Source organism: Manihot esculenta, chromosome 10 (assembly GCF_001659605.2).
Source record: "Manihot esculenta cultivar AM560-2 chromosome 10, M.esculenta_v8, whole genome shotgun sequence".
NCBI classification, from domain to species: Eukaryota; Viridiplantae; Streptophyta; class Magnoliopsida; order Malpighiales; family Euphorbiaceae; genus Manihot; species Manihot esculenta.
In genome coordinates this window covers 594,794-613,481 of record NC_035170.2, presented here as the reverse complement: position 1 = coordinate 613,481, position 18,688 = coordinate 594,794, and the positions used below count along the sequence as shown (strand labels likewise).

Below are 18,688 nucleotides of genomic sequence, written 5' to 3'. Positions count from 1 at the left end.
TTTCTTAAAACTTCTTATACAATTGAAGCTAGTTTGTGACGAGTGTTCAAGAGAATATGCTTATTTAGTTTATTGATAGGGGCTAGTTTTGAGCTTTGTTTGCAATAAGCAAAACTTGGCTTTACGTTCAGACAAGAAGCTGGACTTTGAGTCTCGAATAACTTCTATGTGTTTTCTGTGTTGTCTATTTTTTTTATTACATACATAATTAATCAAAACTTGATCTTTTCCTCCTTGATTAAAGTGTGGGAATAAGTAACTTGTATATAGTACTATTTGGTTTGTTATTTCCTCCATTTTTGTTTTCAGAAGCTAATACCTCCATTTGCAAGCACTACATTTTTATCTTCTGGCTAATACCTCCAAATAACTCCATAGAAATGACAACCCTATAACATTACCATCATGTAATATATCGAACATGACAAAAAGCTTCTTGAAAACATTAAGGATGTTCCTTAATGAAATCTACAAGAACTAGAGATGTAACAGTATAAATACGTGTGAGGTGGAGATAATTAATTAATAAAGCTCCTAGCTTTCCATAATTAGCCAGCTTTGATTTCCATTATCACTGACTCATTAGTCAATATTTCAGAATAGATCTCTGGTGAAAATGTGCATCTCAATTGACTCCCCAGGAACTTCTCTTGATGAGGTTTTGGAAAACTGCAGCGGGAAAGAAAATGGCAGAGTTGACGTTGGAGGAAGAAGCTTCATTGATATATATCTTGGGTGGTTCCTGAAGATTAAGGTGATCATTTTCTTTCAATAATAGTTAATATATAATGGAATATGCATGCCATGCAATAAAAATAAAAAAGTTAAAAGTTCATGCTTTATATATTATTACAATGTAGAATCTATTTATTACCAGTTTTAATATAGAAAACTTATCAGCGTCAAGGTATTTATACACCAACGAATAGAAAGCCATTAATATGCTTTTGTGAGTGAAACTTATTATGATTTTAACATATATGGTATTTTTTTTATTGGTTAGGTGTATGTATCGAGTACATAGAAGATTTATTATAGACTTGGTTTTGTATTGACAAATATATACATTGAGTGATCTGCTTGACCAATGCAGGTGGTTGAGGAGTTGATATTGCTAGGAAAAATTGCATGCCCTATGGCAATATCAAGCTTAGTTTTGCACTCCAAATCTATAATATCTATGCTCTTCTTGGGACATCTTGGAGATATTGAACTAGCAGGGGGTTCACTTGCAATTGGCTTTGCAAACATAACAGGCTATTCTGTTATTAAAGGACTAGCAATGGGGATGGAACCCATATGTTGCCAAGCATATGGAGCTAAAAAATGGTCAATTCTAAGCCAAACCTACAAAAAGACACTATGCATCCTCTTTCTTGCAACTATCCCAATCTCCCTGTTATGGCTATATATGGAGCCAATCCTTTTAGGGTTTGGTCAAGATCAAAACATTACATCCATTGCAAGGGTCTATATTACGTACTCGATCCCTGAACTCCTATCCCAAGCTCATCTTCATCCATTAAGGATTTTCATAAGGATTCAAAATCTAACAAAACCCATTGCCATAGTTGTTATTTTTTCAATGATCCTTCACTTTCCTATCAATTACTTGCTTGTAATACATTTAAATTTAGGTGTTAAGGGAGTTGCCTTGGCCTCTTTTTGGTATACAATAAACTTGAGCTTGGGTCTATTAGCATACCTCATTCTATCAAGAACAGCAATGAAACCTTGGAAGAATAAGCAACTAGTTGATATGCACAATGAGTATACTTCAAACGTTAATTATAATGAGACTTACATGGGATCTGTTGTGATCAACACTCGAAATAAAATCGTTTTGCATGTAACATCTTTCTTTCAAGGGTGGCAGCCGCTGGTTTCCCTCATGCTGCCAAGTGTATTATCAGTGTGCTTGGAGTGGTGGTGGTATGAAATAATGCTCCTATTGTGTGGCCTCCAAGATAATCCTCAAGCAAGTGTAGCTGCAATGGGAATCCTCATTCAAACCACAGGCTTGCTTTATGTAGTTCCATACTCTTTAAACTTGGGTTTATCGGCTCGTGTAGGGCAAGAGCTGGGGGCTGGGCAACCCTCACAGGCAAAAAGGGCTACCACTGTAGGACTCATTGTGTCAATTTTTTGTGGACTATTAGCCTTTGTCTTCACAGTTTCAGTGAAAGATTGGTGGGGAAAGATGTATACAAAAGAGCAACAGATCTTAGACTTAATATCGCTGGTGTTGCCTATAGTTGGAGTTTGTGAGCTGGGAAACTGCCCACAAACAGCTGCATGTGGAGTCCTAATAGGCTCTGCAAGGCCTAAGGTGGGTGCTTGTGTAAACTTTGTTGCCTTCTACCTAATTGGTTTGCCAGTTTCTACACTTTTGGCCTTCAAACTTAAGTTGGGAGTTATGGGATTGTGGTTTGGGCTTGCTGCATCACAAGCTTCATGTGTTTGCTTGATGATATATGTTCTAGTTTGCACTGATTGGAAGTACCAAGCACAAAGGGCCAAGGAATTGACTCAGCTCACTGATGAAGATGGAAACAATGATTTGGAAGCCAATCTCCTATACTCTACAAACTAATCGCTACCACTCTCAAATCCTGAGACAGGATGATATAATCCGTTCTCCCTTAATCAAACGGATGATATATACCAAAAAATAAACTTTTTGTAGCAACAATCGTAGATGGATCACCAAAGTTTCCTATTCAATAATGAAGAAATGCGTTTGCATTAAGATCCTATTGCCATATGTATGGAAATCTATTATATTGTTTAAACTAATAGTAGGCATTAGATAAAACTAATTTAAATTTTAAAACATTTAAATTGTACAATTGTGTCATTTACTGTTATTATTTGAATAATTAAAAAAAAAATGATACAAAATTAGTATAGAATGTAGTTAAATAGCTAAAAAAGCATCCATATAAATAGTCTGCCTTGAAAAAAATTGTTGATCTCTTTAAAAATGTGTTTATAGAAATATAATCTAAAATTTTATTGGATTGTTTGCTTGTGTCCTATCAACTAGTTGAATCATTGATAGTAAGTTTTTTCTTTATGGCTATTAAATTAATCAGAAATGGGAATATTTTGTAATCATATGCAGTAAAATATTTTTAACAAAATTGCCATCTCTTTTTTAAAAAAAAAATGAAAAATTGCCATCGTTGTAGGGAGATTTTCTCATTTGAGGAATTCAAAGATGAAGAAAAATGTTGGTTAATTAAGGTCCACTAAAGTTATCAATTGATTAGCAACTCCAACTTTTCTCATTTTATAATTATGTCATGTCCATTTAATTTAGCAATTTGGGACCCACGTATATACGTTCAAAATTTTCAATAAATAATGTTTTCATTATAAGTTTATGATTTTCAAAAAATCAAATACATGCTTACAGCCGGATGCTATTAGGAATTAACTTAAACCTACAAAATTATAATATTAATAAATATAAATTAATAGTTTATAAAATGATTTCTTAAACTAAATTACTATGCTTCAAATTTTATTAACTATATTCTAAATTTTGTCAAAGAATTATAAGACATAATGATAATCTCATTTTTCATTAATTGGTTGCCCTAAATTCAATTTTTATCGGAGTCCGAATTTATATGTAATCTTTTAAATTGCTAAAAATGATGGGAGAATTGCAAAAGCTTCAAAAGATTTGAGGGGGGGAAAAAATTAAGCAATCAAAAAATTCTGCGTAGAAAGAAAAGCTGATGAAGATAATTATATGGTTATTTTCACCGTTCCATAAAAACTCAGGAACAACTCATGGACAATCTTAACAAGACAAACTAATTAACAGATCCGTGTTATTCGGGGGTCTTCCTTTTCAGGACAGGAGACGGAGCAAAGAGGTTGTTGAGTTAGTTATAAATAAGGAGATAATAAGGGGCTACCATTATTACACAACTTCCTTTTCACTTTTTGGTGTTGTTTAGATAAAAAGTTTCAGTTTTCTGGGTTTCATTGCTGCTTCTGCATTCTTTCAGCCAAGATTTTCTTCAGGAGAGAAGAAAAGGGAGGCAAAATATGGTCAGAAAGCATGCAGAACCTGCAAGAAAGGCAGCAGAAAAGGGAGAGGAAAGTGTTGCAGTAGCCATAGACGTTGACAAAGGAAGCCAATATGCCCTTAAATGGGCTGTTGAACATTTTCTCACCAAAGGCCAATCTGTCACCCTTCTCCATGTTAAACAAAAGGCACCATGTATGAACTTCTCGCTTTTTTCTTTCTATAAACATTTCAATGCTCCTTGCGAAATTTTTGATTTCAAATGAAGGATTAAAGAAATACATGAGAAATAAATATGTTGCTAAAATGAATTTTACTGATAATCTGGCATTTCAATAAGGTTATCATCTGGCCTCCAAAAACTTGCTAATTTTTCCTTTCTTTTATCTCTTGGAGCTGCAGTGGGAATCCATGATGTTAATAAGGAGGATTCAAGAACAAATACCAAACAACTTGAATCTGAAGCCAGAGAATTATTCCTTCCATTCCGCTGCTTCTGCACACGCAAGGATGTAAATTCTGCTACCCATATAACGGATTTGTTCTGTTTAAATGCTTGATTGACCTCATCATTAATCTTTCCTGCAGATAAGATGTAATGAAGTTGTGGTCGAGGACGTTGATATATCAAAAGCGATAATAGATTATGCTGCTTCGCATATAATACAAACTTTAATACTTGGGACACCAAGAGGGGGCCTACTTATCAGGTATACCATTCAAACAGAACAAACAAGAAAATACATAGAATGAAGAAACATCCACATTGTCTCTTATCTAAACAGCAGTTTATACTGGGATATCGATGAGCACCTGTGTTAGAAAGAGGGCTTCTGATGTGGCTATGCAAATACTAATTTTATCCTTCTGTCTGCAGAAAATTCAAGACAATAGATGTTCCAAGCACCGTGTCAAAAGCTGCACCGGACTTCTGTACTGTATATGTCATCAGCAAAGGAAAGGTTTCTTCTGTACGGTCTGCTAGTGCTCCACCACCTGCAAAACTTCCATCTCAAATTCAGTGGCCTAACAAACCCAGCTATATTTCTGCTTCACCTGATGTACATGAACATCAAAGGACTGGCCGATCTCTCAGTGGTTTGTAATTTTTAACTAGCATCATATAATGGGTCTTGTCATGGCTCATGAGTTTTATCAATCTCCTTTGCAGCGTCCAAGAGGTCATCCTACATGTCAAATAGCATCCAAGAAGATTCAGAAATGATCAAGTAAGTTCGGCTTGAATACTTCTTGTTTCCTTCCATCAACAACATTCAGCATGTATGGTTATAACATGAAGCCCAGATGAGAGGACTAACCTGAAAACAATTGGAACAGGTCACCGTTCATTAGAAATAGTGGTTCAATGGTCAAATCATATGACCCTTACCCACCAGAAATGGATATATCATATGCTAGCAGTGTCAGGCCAACCAGCAACCGCATGTTTCCATCTTTCCATGACAACTCGGAATCTGTAATGAACCCGCAGTATGCAATTGGCAATAACTATGATGATAGAAGCTTTCCGTCAACAGACTCAGCAAGCACGTCGATAGATATGGGTTCACCATATAACTACTCATACAGCTCACAGGACAGCGGGCAAACGTCGTGGTATTCACAAAACACGGTAAGGACACTGGATACTGTCACAGAAGGGCATAAAACACCAATATACTACAATTTTCTTATATACATCTTCAAGAAAATTATTTGAATTAAGTAAATATGCTAATAAAAAATTAATCAAATTAAAAAATAAACTAATGCTTCCATCATTCAAAATTTATAGAATGATGCAGAATCTGAGATTATGAGACTCAGACTAGAGCTAAAGCAAACAATGGACATGTACAATTCAGCATGCAAGGGGGCACTCTCAGCACAACAGAAGGTAACAATAAAATCAATTATATGTTACACATTCACAAATACAAAGAACTTTGTCATTGAGCAAAAATTACTGTATAAAATCTCCACAGGCTAGGGAATATCAATATTGGAATTTGGAAGAACAACATAAATTTGATGAGTCACAACCAGCACAGGAATCCGCATTTGCACTGATTGAGAAGGAGAAAACAAAGCGTAAGGCTGCTATGGAAGCCGCTCATGCTGCTCAGAATCTTGCTGACCTGGAAGCACCAAAAAGGACGAGTTTAGAAATCAAAGCCCTCAAGGACTATGAGGAGAAAGAGGCAAGGGAATCTTGGGTGCCATCTGACCTTAGGTATAGAAGATACACGATTGAGGAGATTGAAACAGCAACAAGGAACTTCTCAGACTCTCTGAAGATTGGGGAAGGAGGTTATGGCCCAGTTTACAAGTGCTACCTGGATCATACAGAAGTTGCAGTTAAAGTTCTACGTGCAGATGCAGCTCAAGGGAAGCCACAGTTCCAGAAAGAGGTGTGAAACTTTGTTCATGAACTTAGACTTTCATCAAAATGAAAAACACTTTAATCTCGATTGTATCATCCAACAACTCTCTTGCAGGTTGAAATATTATCCTGCATTCGGCATCCAAACATGGTTCTCCTCGTTGGGGCCTGCCCAGAGTATGGTTGTCTAGTCTATGAACACATGGCTAATGGCAGCTTAGATGATCGTCTCTTCCGGCGAGGAAACACCCCATATCTTCCTTGGCAAGTGAGATTCAAAATTGCTGCAGAGATTGCCACAGGCCTTCTTTTCCTGCACCAAACCAAACCAGAACCTTTGGTGCATCGTGACCTAAAACCTGGCAATATTTTGCTCGACCGTTATTTTGTCAGCAAGATCAGTGATGTTGGCTTGGCAAGACTTGTTCCTCCATCTGTAGCTGATAGTGTTACTCAATATCACATGACAGCAACGGCAGGAACATTTTGTTACATTGATCCAGAATATCAGCAGACTGGAATGCTAGGAACAAAATCTGACATTTACTCACTTGGTATCCTGCTTCTACAAATAATAACAGCGAAGTCACCAATGGGTTTAGCTCATCTAGTTGAAAGATCCATTGAGGATGGAACTTTTATTGAGGTACTTGACCCAACTGTCCCTCAATGGCCTGTAGAGGATACCTTGAAGTTTGCCAAACTAGCTCTTAAATGTGCAGAACTAAGAAAAAAAGACAGACCGGATCTCGGAAAGGTCATATTGCCTGAACTTAACAGATTGAAAGCACTTGGCAAAGAAAATATGCCTTACCCCATGTTTGGAGGTACAATTAGAAGAAGCAGATCAACAAATCACAGCCATATTTCCTCACTTCAAGTGAGTTAAACATCGTGCAGATATTTTTTATTCAACAATTCTTCCTATTCATTATAGAACTGAACTTTTTTCTAAAAATAAAACATTTTTTTTTCTAATTTCACACATTCTAAGGCCACCATAACTTTTGCTAACTTCGTTATTCACGCATATATATTTGATTATTTTTTTCTAGGAAATGGCGATGACTGATGTGCTAACTGTATCTGAGAGCTCAAGCATTTCAAGTTCATTATCTTAAGGAGGAAGAAGATAATATTTTAGCTCAAGATGCTACTGCAAGCTTAGAGCACTTCTGATTGGAGCACCAAACTTGGAACTAGTGGAACTTGAGAGTCCAACATAATAGAAGTGAGATTGCTTTGTCAATCTTGCAATGCTTATACTTCTTTTTTGTTTCATCTACAATATACTTCAGTGGGTAAAATTTCAGGTTTCAGTGTTAAGTTTAAAGATGGAATCTCAGATTGCGGGAAGGGAGTTGATGGAAAGGGGGAAAGCTAACCCAAGTTGTGTATCTCACTAGTTTATAATAAAAACTTTTTTGCTTCTTTCATATTTAACAAAGAACAATGCAACTATGTTGGCAACTGATACAGTGTAGCACAGAGTAAGGATCTACTTGTGATTAAACCCTTGACAAAAAAAAACAAGATCTAATTCAAGACCTCAAAATAAACAAGATTAAAGCATAGCTTTATTGAAGAAATCCAAATAAATAATAGCCTCCTACAATATTTTTAAGTGGTGAAGAATCAAAAACTCCATTGGGAGTTGGGAGATTCAAATCTTGGCTTGTTCTTGATCGATACTTGCAAGATAGTACAGACAAAAGTGAATTGAAGATCGCCATATTATCCTTTGCATTTATAGGAACATTTGAACAAATAAATAAATCAACACAAGTGGAATAATAAGTTCAGAAAAATTTTCCACTAATTCTCTAGGATTGCTTGTTCTTCAAGTTCCATCGGCATCTCCACATCTCCTCACTGTTTCTTATGAATTTCAACTTCCTTCTCAATGATAAATAGATTAAAAATTCCAATTCAAACTCATCATCATCAATCATAGCAAAAGACATTATGAAGTATGAACTCTTCAAACTCGATATACTCCAAACTTTTAATGTCCTTTGTTATCTCACAAGCTTCTGATTCCACCTCTATATTCTTTCTTCTGTTGAATTACATAACAGTTGAACACCACTTCCTATATATTTATGGTTAGTAACCAGTGTTCTTCTAAAATTAAAGAGAACAAAATCATAATTGACTCTACCGTGGTTAACTCCTCTGACATGATTTAAGTTATGGTTTCTATTCTCAACACCACGGACTCTTGATACGGCATGCAATACCTCTTGAAGCTCCAGAAATTTGTCCACTCCAAATCCATTCTTATTTATTTGATAGTGTTCCTAATAGGGTCGAAGCCACAAAAATAATATCTTTAAATTTAATAAATATAAATCACATATAAAATAAATTAAATCGAAATGAATTGATACTAAAAATCTCCGATTAAAAGAGGTTTTAATGAAAGTGATAAATAAAAATAAGACAATTAAAAAAATTAATAATTAAGAAAAAATTAAATCAATACAAATAAATTTAAAATAAAATTAATATCTTGAGAATTGATTATAAAAATAAAAATATTTTTATTTATTCTAATAAATTAGTTTTAATAGTAGAAAATGCTCATTGTAACCAATATCTCCTAAAATCTAAATTAATTAGAAAATTTTTACTAATTAACCCTAGTAAACAAATAATCTAAATAATATTATTGGATTTAATTTACCAATCGCTCTTTAAAATTAGAGAGACTCAATTCTAACTAATAAATCAAATCGCGTGATGAGTTTAAACTAAATCATATAATTCATCGCGTGATGAGTTTAAACTAAATCATACAATTCCTTAACGAGTTACATTAAAAGCGTGATAGGGTCTACTATATTTTTTAAATGCGATAGAGTCTATTTTCATTTTGATTTAGGAAAAAATAAATTTTCGATTTAGGGGTGGAGAGAAAAAAAAATGTAAATATTAAGATGAAAATAATATTTACATTTTATTCTATTTTTCTCTAAATAGGAGGAATGTAGGAGCAAACTTTTTAGAATTGCAAATACATTCTCATATTTTGTATGTTGTTTTTAAAATTTAAAGATAAAATAATAATTCTATCATTTCAAAAACGACTGTCCTTTTAATATTTTTCACTCTTTATTCAAAATCCAAATATCATAATAATAAAATTTTATTTTTCTCTAATCATTATTTTTTATTATCATAATAAATATAATTATGAGTATGAAAGGAAAATTATTAGTATCAAAGGGAAATGTTTAAATAGATTGTATGAGAAAATACTTTTCTACTTTATGTTACATTTTACATCAAAATTCCATTTCCCAACTCAAACAATAAATAAATAAAATAAACTTCTCTTGAGAATAAATTTGCTTATACTTTTCACATAACTTTTTAAAAAATAATTAATATTGTCAAAACAATAAATTTTATTTACCATTTTTATAATATAATTTTTATTTATGTTACTTTATTAAACATTAAATATTTGATATTACTAAATTTTTTTTTTTACTTTTTATAGAATTGGAATGAGAAAAATAATGAGATAAAAAAAAGTCTATGATTGAATTTGATAGTAATAAATAAAATAAGAATTAATTATTTTTTAACATATCTTTAATACGGTCATTTTGATAGATCGGCTGCTTAACTCCAAAACATAATACCATTATAAATTGTTGTAATTAAATTAAAAAATATAAATTATTATTTACTTTTCAATAAATTTATTAATATTTTCAAATAATTTATAAAATTTAAAGTTAATATCATTAAAGTATCTAAATTTATTTACATTATGAAAACTATAGACTTATTAAGATTTATTTAATTACCGGGTCTTAGACATTCAAACTAGAGCCGAGTTCATATTGGAAAAGTTAGATTTTAACTCTATTAAAACTCAATACATAAATTTACCTACATACAAGTTTAAGATTCGCTCAGACTGATCGGATAAAACTTAGTCTTTTATACTTCAATTCAATTGATTTACTGAATTTGCGAAGCAACCGACTTCTTCACATTGAAAATCGTATTTATATGACGTCGGATGAAATTAAATGACCGTTTAATCATGAGAAATAATATAGTATGTTTGTATGTACAGTCAAATGTGATTGTAACATGAAATATAAACACAACATTGCGGTTACATATTATTAGAGAATACAAAGAGATAAAAGAAATAAAGAGAAGATAAATTATACCAAATTTATTAAAATAGAACCAAATATCAATAATAAAATTTATAAATTAGTAGTAAATCGAAGAAATGTGCATTTCTTAATAAAATAGTAATTTCTCATAATAATTTTTTTTTAACAGTGTAAGCGGATTACATTTAATGAGACTACAGAATATTAAGAGAGAACATAAGCAGCAAAGCCCACAAATTCAAAGCCCAACCCAAAATACCAAAATCGAACAAACAAGCAAAACAAACCAAACATTTTCGACCAACCCAAAACTTAATAAAGTAAATATATAATGCATTGCATCCAATGAAAAAAAAAAAAAAGCAACTTATACCCAAAGAGAAAGTGAAATAAATGAGATTATAAATAATAATAATAATCATAATAATAATAATAATAATAATAAATTAATAAACATCAAAATATATTAAATAAATAAATAAATTATTATTTAAAAATTCTATAATCTAAAATGAATATTGTTTACATTTTAAAAAATTTCGAAGCTTTATGCCATCATTTAACCTACTTTTCCATGAAAATTTAAAATTACTATCCATCTTTTTTAACTTTTTCCCCAGAAAATGGTGCATTAAATCCAGGAGGAGCACTTGGGGAAGAAGTAGGTAATCGCCACCCTCTCTGACTTCCTTGTCGTCTTCTAGGCCCTTGGTTTCTGCAAAATCCTGTAGACATTTCAAAACGCAAGAAAGTTCCTTGCTTTTGAACTAGCAGATCCTCCAATCCATAACGGAAAGGTTAGAATTTTCTTTTTCTGTATTCATTCTTGACAGTTTCGCGAAGGAATTGGTTTTGTTTTCGATCTTCCCTTTATTCATGGAAGTGAATTTCCTAATTGGGTTTGTTCTTATTCAACAGTAATGGACAATTCAGCTGATTCTGTAGAGAGAGTGGATGGCAATGGGGGAGAAACAAGAAGAGACACAACAGCTTCTGCTAATTGTTCTTCTTCGGCTATAGCATCTGGGTATCGATTATTCGGTCGGCAAGCCTCAGTTCATCAGTTTATGGGAGGTGGAAAAGGTATTTTTAAATAAGAAAAGGAAAGAATTTTGTGGGTTTTTCTTGGTTAGATGGTTTAATTTTTTTGTCTTAATCAAGAACCAAGATAATTACGAAGCTGCTTCCAGAAAGGCAATTCTGCTTTCAATAAAAGTTTTGAAATGAGTTCTGTTCATACACATTGAAAAGGGTTGTTTTAGTTTATATATGCTGCTTGGTTCCATTTGCATGGTACAATGTGGTTTACATTTGTAAAATGTGTGAATAACAACGGTACTCTTATGTGTTAAGGTTTCTGAAGTTTGAGCAAACTAGCAGTGGAAGCTTTACATGCTCTTCTTGGAGTGAATGAAAGATGACCAATGCTGCAATTAGAGAATACTAGAGATATTATTTCTGGTTTAAAGTGGCATTTGTAGGATAATTATCTTGCTTTATTTCATTTCTGTGGCCGTTAGTATTGAGATTTTGGGTCGAGATCTTTGTTTTTGTGTTGCAAATTGCAAATATTATAAATTACATGTTTATGTTTCAACTCCTAGACCAACTGTAATATTCTTTGTTTCTTTCATGTGCTTTTCATCTTTATCGTTGTCATTCTGTTTGGACTAGTAAGTGATATATCCTATTTATTTCGCCACCAATGTGCTGTTAAATATTGATACTTAGTTTATGTGTGACCTTGTTGTCATGTCAAAATCACTATGAAAGCTCTAATTCAGACACTTATTTTCCTGAAAACTTCAGCATATATAAGTGCATCATGGTAGAATGTAAATATGTAAGATGAATTTGCATGGTGCCCTTTGGTGGTTGTACTACTATTCTTGCAAAGCAGTTTTTTGTTTCTATTGCCCTCAGATTTTTTAGTATTTTATTTAAGGCCTTGTGTTTTTATATTTTAACTTATGTCTTCTTTCCATTTCTCTATCACGCTTCACCAATTGAACTAAATATTTCTGAGTCATATATGCTATAACTAGTTGGGTAGACTATTTTGAGTTGGGGACTTGGGGTGTTTCTGGTTCAGCCTTGCTGTTTTGACAAAAAAAAATCCTAATCATCAATGTGTCTAAACATTTAATGCAAAAGAATATTATTACTGTTTATCATGATTATTTTAGACCATATGATATTATCTCCATAACATATGTCTCCAAATTAGTGCACTCGATATTCTGCATTTACAGATGTTTGACAAATTCTCTTTAATGGTAGCTGCTGATGTGCTTTTGTGGAAGCGGCGGCGTGTTTCATTTGGTGTTATTGTTGTTGCAACAGTCACGTGGTTTATATTTGAGCGGTCTGGGTTGCCATTCTTGACTATTTGTTCAGATGTTTTGCTGGTCGTGACTGTATTGTTATTTGTCCAGGCCAACTATGCTGCTATCAGAAATAAGTATGTGTGATACCCACCACTTTTATAATCAGTAGTCCCTTTCTTTCTGAAATCATTTCCAATGTTAACCACTCCTTTTTCCTCTGAAGCAGACAACCACAATCATTACCAGAGCTAGTTTTATCAGAAGAAATGGTTAATAATGCTGCTGCATCCTTTCGTGTTAAAATCAATAATGTTCTTCTTATGGCTCATGACATTACTTACGGAAAAGATTTTAGACTCTTTTTCAAGGTTAGTTTTGACAGGATTGTTAGAGTTTATTCTATCTAATGAAGGTTTTTTGGCCTAACTTGGCATCATATAAATGATTTGGAATTTTGAGTTGTTATATTAATATAGTTGAGGTATCTAAAATTAATATAGTTGAGGGTTTTATGGTTGTACTTTGGTCTTATTAATTTTGTAATTGAAGTGATGTGGAATTCATTTGCAAATTCCATCAATTTTGATAGAATTTGTTCGAAGGGTATAGACTGTAGACTTCCATAAAATTGAAAACTATAGAGATCTAAATGAATTGTTTTTAAGTTAACAAACACAATAGAAATGGAAATTGAACACACTTAAGCATCCTTACCCTCAGTTTACTAGCAGGAATATTTGAAGCAGAACATCCGTTATGGCTTATGAAAATTGTAGGGTACACACTGCACAGGCAATGAGGTCAGCATTTGTTATAGTTGGTTTGTAAGCAATGCATGCTGATCAATGTAGTTTAGGTCCCAACCCTCAGAATCCTGAAGAACTTATATAATATTGGAATATGGTCCATAGAATCTATGTCAAAGGGCTGCACTATCTCTCCGTCTTCCGTGTATGCATTATTTTGCAGACTGATTTAGGTAAGTTTTACAAAAATTTATTTATTTGACAGGTGGTGGTCAGTCTATGGCTCCTGTCTGCCACTGGTAGCTACTTCTCTTTCTTCACTCTCGCCTATGCAGGTATGCACTGCATGCTCAGTCTGTTAAGAAAATTCTGCCTCTGTTCTTTTTTATGATTCTTTGGCACCTTGCTTATTTGTTAAAACCTTGTGCAACATACTCCAATGGTTAGAGAGCAAAGCTCTTCAGCTCCAAATTATATTGCTGGTAGAAAGCGTGTTGCAGTATTTATGACACGTCTTGAACCTTGTTTGCCCTATTGTATATTTTGGTTATGTATGTCACTTGCAGGTCTCCCTTAGATTGCTTGACTATATCCCTTGAAAGTTTCAGATTAGTAAATGGAGGACCCAAGTATTTACAAGTTTGCCATTTGGTCTTGATGACAGGAACCATCTTATCCATTACAGTTCCTGCCTTGTATAACCAATATGAAGAGCACATTGATAAATATTGTGGGATGATCCATAGAAAATTATCACATCACTATAAGATAGTGGATGAGAGTGTTATCAGTAGAATCCCTCGCAGTTTATCCAAGGACAAAGATGCATAAGTGTGAAATACATGCAGATGATGGTCGAGTCTGTTCAGAAGTTATAAAAATTGCCACCAAGTCTGAAGAGTTTCATTTTTGGCGAAATCATCTACTTTTGTTGTGTGTTGTTTACCAAAATTGGTTCGTCAATAAAGATGTGCAGGTGCTGTCTCCCTTATCCTCGTTACAATGAACTTTACAAAGTCTTACAGAAGCTTCTGCAAACATGTGAAATTTTGAAGTTTGGCTTGCTAGGTTAATTTTCTAGTCATTGTGAAGATCTCTGTAGTTTAAAATTTAGAGCTAGTTTAATTTTTATTCTTGGGGGATTATTTCCTCTGGAGAGATGAATTAGATGGATTGTACATTGGTAATAGGATTAATGTACATTGACATTCTTAAATGAAAAAAGAAAGGTAATCTCCTTTAATGAACAGCTGCTGCTACGTACAATAAGAACCTGGTTTACTTATTAATTTCTGGTGTTTGTATATATTATTTCTCCATTTCATAATTTTTATCCATTTTATTTTTTCAGTATATTTTTTTTATTAACTTTTCAATTATATCTATTTTAAATATATTAAATTTTATTAAATACTAAAAATATTTTGAAAAATTATTTAGAAATATGATAAAATTAAATATGATTATAATAATCAATTTATATGTTACTATAGTTTAAAAGATGTGGATAATAATTTTAGAACAATTAAAAAAAGAAAAAATAAATGAAAATTATGGGTCTCAGCTCTTGCTTTTCCTTTGAGTTTATAGCAGTTTTGGTTCTTATATTCAAAGCTTCCATTTCCATATTGCAATACTTAAATAAACGAAAATTTCAATTTCATATGCAACATCTGTTTTATGTTTATGGTGATTGTACTTTTCTTAAATACTTCCATATGTACAGTAATTCATTCTGCAGAAGGAATGGAGGTCATTGCCTCAATCTATAAGAAGATAAACAATGTTGATGCAGGTTTTCAATAGAGTTGCTCTGAATATAAAGGATATCAAATCAATCTACAAGTTTTAGTTCCAAACATAAATAAATAAAAGTTTATTTTATCCAATGGGCAGGTTTCTATAACATGTGCATGAATAGCATCTTCATGCAGGGATTTGATAATTCAACTTCAAATTATTCTGCAAAATCAGAAGTGGATAGTTGAGCCAAGCTAATTCCAGAGTAGTTCCCTTGTCACGTGCAACCAATCCTTGTAAGCATTATCCAAAAGTAGAACAAAGTGCACCTGCCAACAACAATTGAAGAGATACAAATTGTCAGGTAATTGTGGAGTATATGTGGCCCTTAAGCATCTATAGAAATCAAATGGCATTTGGATGTTGTTCCATCGCAAGAGCCCCTAGTTTTCATCCACACCTCTTTGAAGTCATCTGCAAATTCTTTGACTGTAGATATAGCCACTGTAGCAGCTTCCTTTAAAGGATACCTAAACAAATATAGAAAAATTGAGAGTGGTAATGAAATTGTTACTAATTATAGAACAACAAACTTTGTGAATTTAGTATCAGTTATCTCATCCTTGACACTTGGGATTCTTGTACATATTGATGGCCAGGACTTGCAGACAGCAAGCTAATATCTGAACATACCCAACTGTTTCTCCAAACAACTCTCAACTCTCAAGGCATATGGGGCTACAACTCGACCGATGCTTTCAACAAGAAAAGTTTTTTATCTACTCAAGATGGAGTTGTGCAAATGCAATAAATTCATCCAGAGTCCAGCAGAAATATAGGAATCAACAGAAAAAAGGCCTAGCTAGGTGGTTCCACTGGCAACTTACCCGTTATTACCACAAGATATGGCAGGAAAAGCAATGTACTGAATCTTGTTGGCTTTGGCCACCATCAAACTTCTCCTGCGAAAATTAAACGAGGGATCCTATCTAGGATGAAATCTAAAAGAAATAGTCATAACAAAGAGCGCAATCAATGATTCAATGCTACAAATCAACCTGCTGGACTTTTTGCGAAATATGTCTATAACCTCACCGTAACCCCATGCAGCTAACGGTTGGCTGAGGCCATCCCAATTAACCACTCTCTAGTCTCTCCATCTCTTTAAGATTGTGAAGGTTGATTTCTCTCTCTATTTTTTTTAAAAAAAAAGTAAGAAGTGCATTTTTTAAAAAGTATTCTTTATTATTATTTTTTTTATTTTTACAGCCCCATAATTTTTTTTCGTTCAGGTTTGATTTAATTGAGCAGAACAAATTCCAAGTGTAAACATTAAACATAAGTAGTAAGAAGAAAAAAAAGTATGTTCTTTTACCTGTTAATATTTCTTTTATTTTACCATGATGGGCAGGAAACGAAATACAGTAGACAGATGGAAAAATAATGGTTTGATAGATATTTTATTAGTTAATATGCTAACTACCATGATTTTAATTAATATAGTTCTATCATGATTTTTCATGTCATTTGTTCATTAGCTAAGAATATATACTTGGATGCGCCTAATAATTACTCTTAGCAAGCATTGGTTACCATTGGAATGGATACTGACTTTGTCATTTAGGAAATATTTCCTCCCAAACACATTTTTGATCATTTAAAAAGAAAATTACACAAGTGTGGGGAAAAACCCTCACCTGTAAGCATATCTGAGGATGGCTGCAGCGTTCTTTTCATACCAATAAATAGGACCAACAGTGTGAATCACACGGGATGCAGGCAATTTGAAACCCCTGCGCAGACGTTTAATATGTCATTATCTCAAATACATACAAAGTTTGTCTATGGTAGATTGAATACATTACTCACTTGGATCATAATGCTATTAATCTATACTTGTATTAGATATTACTGTCAACACATGGAAGTTTAACATGCAATCTTGGTGATACGGAGCCAATAGAAGGCTATGTGCAAGGATGGAATGGGAGTTCAAGTACTAGTTACAAAAATATCAAGGACAGCATACGGCGTAATTATTGCTTCGCCGGTGGGGCAACGGACTCCAGATTGGACTTCAGGGATGTCAGCGATTGCAAATTCCAGTTGTGGTCCGGCAGCTCTATGTATAGCTAGCAAAATGTAACCCATGTTAATGGTTGGGTCAATACAAGATCAGTAAGCTGAAAAGTGAATTATTCATCTCTGGCTGCAATATCTTGAGTTAAAATAAAATTATACCTAAATCCACACTTGCTACCCATGGAAGCATCAGTTCATTTGTTGGATTAACCTGCAAAAGATGATCAATCAATTGATATAAAACTGAGACAAACATTGTATTAAAACCCAATTGCTCCACCGAATGAAATGAGCAAACTTACTCAGCAAGAAATAACCATTGTAGCATTTAAACAAGCATCTCTAAGATGGAAGATTTTGTGGAAATTGTAAGACTTCCACAAATCGGTGGGTTCTTAATCTAAACAGCTAAAGAATTATTAGTGGGAACTGGAAGTTAGAGGTGATTACAATAGCATCGGAGTGGCCATCCACGAACCATGTGGTGATATCTCCTTTGATGACTTTGAGAAGACTCGAAGAAGACAATGGAAAAACATGGTTATGCTCATCTGACGTCCAAGGAACGCGAAATGTAGGCCGAAAAACCCCAGCAGAGATGTCCACCGGCATGATAAGAGGAGATGGTCGTCGTCGCAATAGGCCTTCAGAGAGAAAGCTATGATATTTTTGCCTTCAAATGATAGTTTTAGCTTTGACAAAAAAAATAAAATAAAAAAGAAACATTTTTAGCCGGCAAATTTGACATTTCAGCAATTCTTTGAATCTATTAAAGGCAGTTTGATTTTTGTCAAATTCAGTGCTTTATTTCAACTTTAATGTCGTTCAATAGAAAATCATTATATCTTACGATAAAATAAACATTTTTTTTGGAAGAAAAAAAATTAAATTTCCTTTTTATTTTTGTATGATTATATCAATGTAATTAGGACAGTTACGGTTCAAATCGAATGGTTAATCGATTTCAATTTTTGATTTAAATCAAAATCTTAAATAGAGAATAAGTTACTATCCTCCTTTGTAAATTAGAATTAAAAATTCAAATTTACAGTTTAATTTAATTTTGATTTGATTTTTTATTTTTAAAATAAATTATTTTATAAATTTATGCTCTTAAAATTGATTAAATAAGTTAAATTATTAAATAATTAAATTTTAATTTTTTATTTATACAAAAATATTATTTACCTTTAAATATAATACTATTTTAATTTTTATATTATATA

The 18,688-nt window shown here is 32.9% G+C and overlaps 4 protein-coding genes across 5 annotated transcripts; 3 read left to right on the top strand and 1 right to left on the bottom strand.

Annotated features, from left to right (window-relative positions):
* The first annotated feature begins 1,087 nt into the window (after positions 1 to 1,087).
* Positions 1,088 to 2,593, top strand: LOC110624716 (protein DETOXIFICATION 53). Its single transcript, XM_021769982.1, has 2 exons — positions 1,088 to 1,743; positions 1,843 to 2,593. Exons 1-2 carry the CDS (start codon positions 1,088 to 1,090, stop codon positions 2,591 to 2,593), a joined length of 1,407 nt encoding a protein of 468 aa, XP_021625674.1.
* A 1,234-nt stretch (positions 2,594 to 3,827) lies between these two features.
* On the top strand, positions 3,828 to 7,868 carry LOC110625153 (U-box domain-containing protein 52). Its single transcript, XM_021770704.2, has 10 exons — positions 3,828 to 4,237; positions 4,445 to 4,554; positions 4,631 to 4,752; positions 4,920 to 5,140; positions 5,214 to 5,271; positions 5,381 to 5,675; positions 5,838 to 5,939; positions 6,028 to 6,453; positions 6,541 to 7,305; positions 7,481 to 7,868. Exons 1-10 carry the CDS (start codon positions 4,063 to 4,065, stop codon positions 7,544 to 7,546), a joined length of 2,340 nt encoding a protein of 779 aa, XP_021626396.1. The 5' UTR covers positions 3,828 to 4,062; the 3' UTR covers positions 7,547 to 7,868.
* A 3,292-nt stretch (positions 7,869 to 11,160) lies between these two features.
* On the top strand, positions 11,161 to 14,887 carry LOC110625154 (reticulon-like protein B16). The gene is made up of 6 exons (XM_021770705.2): positions 11,161 to 11,364; positions 11,486 to 11,650; positions 12,848 to 13,028; positions 13,121 to 13,262; positions 13,906 to 13,975; positions 14,305 to 14,887. Exons 2-6 carry the CDS (start codon positions 11,488 to 11,490, stop codon positions 14,469 to 14,471), a joined length of 723 nt encoding a protein of 240 aa, XP_021626397.1. The 5' UTR covers positions 11,161 to 11,364; positions 11,486 to 11,487; the 3' UTR covers positions 14,472 to 14,887.
* Positions 14,888 to 15,430: 543 nt separating this feature from the next.
* On the bottom strand, positions 15,431 to 18,188 carry LOC110624100 (macro domain-containing protein VPA0103). 2 transcript variants are annotated; one of them, XM_021769185.2, is made up of 7 exons: positions 17,913 to 18,184; positions 17,622 to 17,673; positions 17,410 to 17,512; positions 17,078 to 17,173; positions 16,268 to 16,342; positions 15,841 to 15,910; positions 15,431 to 15,709 (listed from the first exon to the last, which is right to left on the bottom strand). In XM_021769185.2, the coding sequence occupies exons 1-7, from the start codon at positions 18,072 to 18,074 to the stop codon at positions 15,635 to 15,637; spliced, it is 633 nt and encodes a 210-aa protein (XP_021624877.1). In that variant the 5' UTR covers positions 18,075 to 18,184; the 3' UTR covers positions 15,431 to 15,634. The 2 variants fall into 2 exon arrangements, with proteins under 2 accessions (XP_021624877.1, XP_021624878.1); XM_021769186.2 differs by lacking the exon at positions 16,268 to 16,342 and having other exon boundaries at positions 17,913 to 18,188.
* Positions 18,189 to 18,688: the final 500 nt, after the last annotated feature.

Coding starts and splice junctions, on each gene's coding strand:
- LOC110624100 (XM_021769185.2), bottom strand. CDS start 18,074: ATGCCGGTGGACATCTCTGCTGGGGTTTTTCGGCCTACATTTCGCGTT. Junction 17,174..17,409: donor GGCGAAGCAATAATTACGCC/GTATGCTGTCCT, acceptor ACGTCTGCGCAG/GGGTTTCAAATTGCCTGCAT. Junction 16,343..17,077: donor ATCCTCAGATATGCTTACAG/GTGAGGGTTTTT, acceptor TAATTTTCGCAG/GAGAAGTTTGATGGTGGCCA.
- LOC110625153 (XM_021770704.2), top strand. CDS start 4,063: ATGGTCAGAAAGCATGCAGAACCTGCAAGAAAGGCAGCAGAAAAGGGA. Junction 4,238..4,444: donor TGTTAAACAAAAGGCACCAT/GTATGAACTTCT, acceptor TTGGAGCTGCAG/TGGGAATCCATGATGTTAAT. Junction 6,454..6,540: donor AGCCACAGTTCCAGAAAGAG/GTGTGAAACTTT, acceptor ACTCTCTTGCAG/GTTGAAATATTATCCTGCAT.
- LOC110624716 (XM_021769982.1), top strand. CDS start 1,088: ATGCAGGTGGTTGAGGAGTTGATATTGCTAGGAAAAATTGCATGCCCT. Junction 1,744..1,842: donor GCAATGAAACCTTGGAAGAA/TAAGCAACTAGT, acceptor AAATAAAATCGT/TTTGCATGTAACATCTTTCT.
- LOC110625154 (XM_021770705.2), top strand. CDS start 11,488: ATGGACAATTCAGCTGATTCTGTAGAGAGAGTGGATGGCAATGGGGGA. Junction 11,651..12,847: donor GTTTATGGGAGGTGGAAAAG/GTATTTTTAAAT, acceptor CTTTAATGGTAG/CTGCTGATGTGCTTTTGTGG. Junction 13,029..13,120: donor TATGCTGCTATCAGAAATAA/GTATGTGTGATA, acceptor CCTCTGAAGCAG/ACAACCACAATCATTACCAG.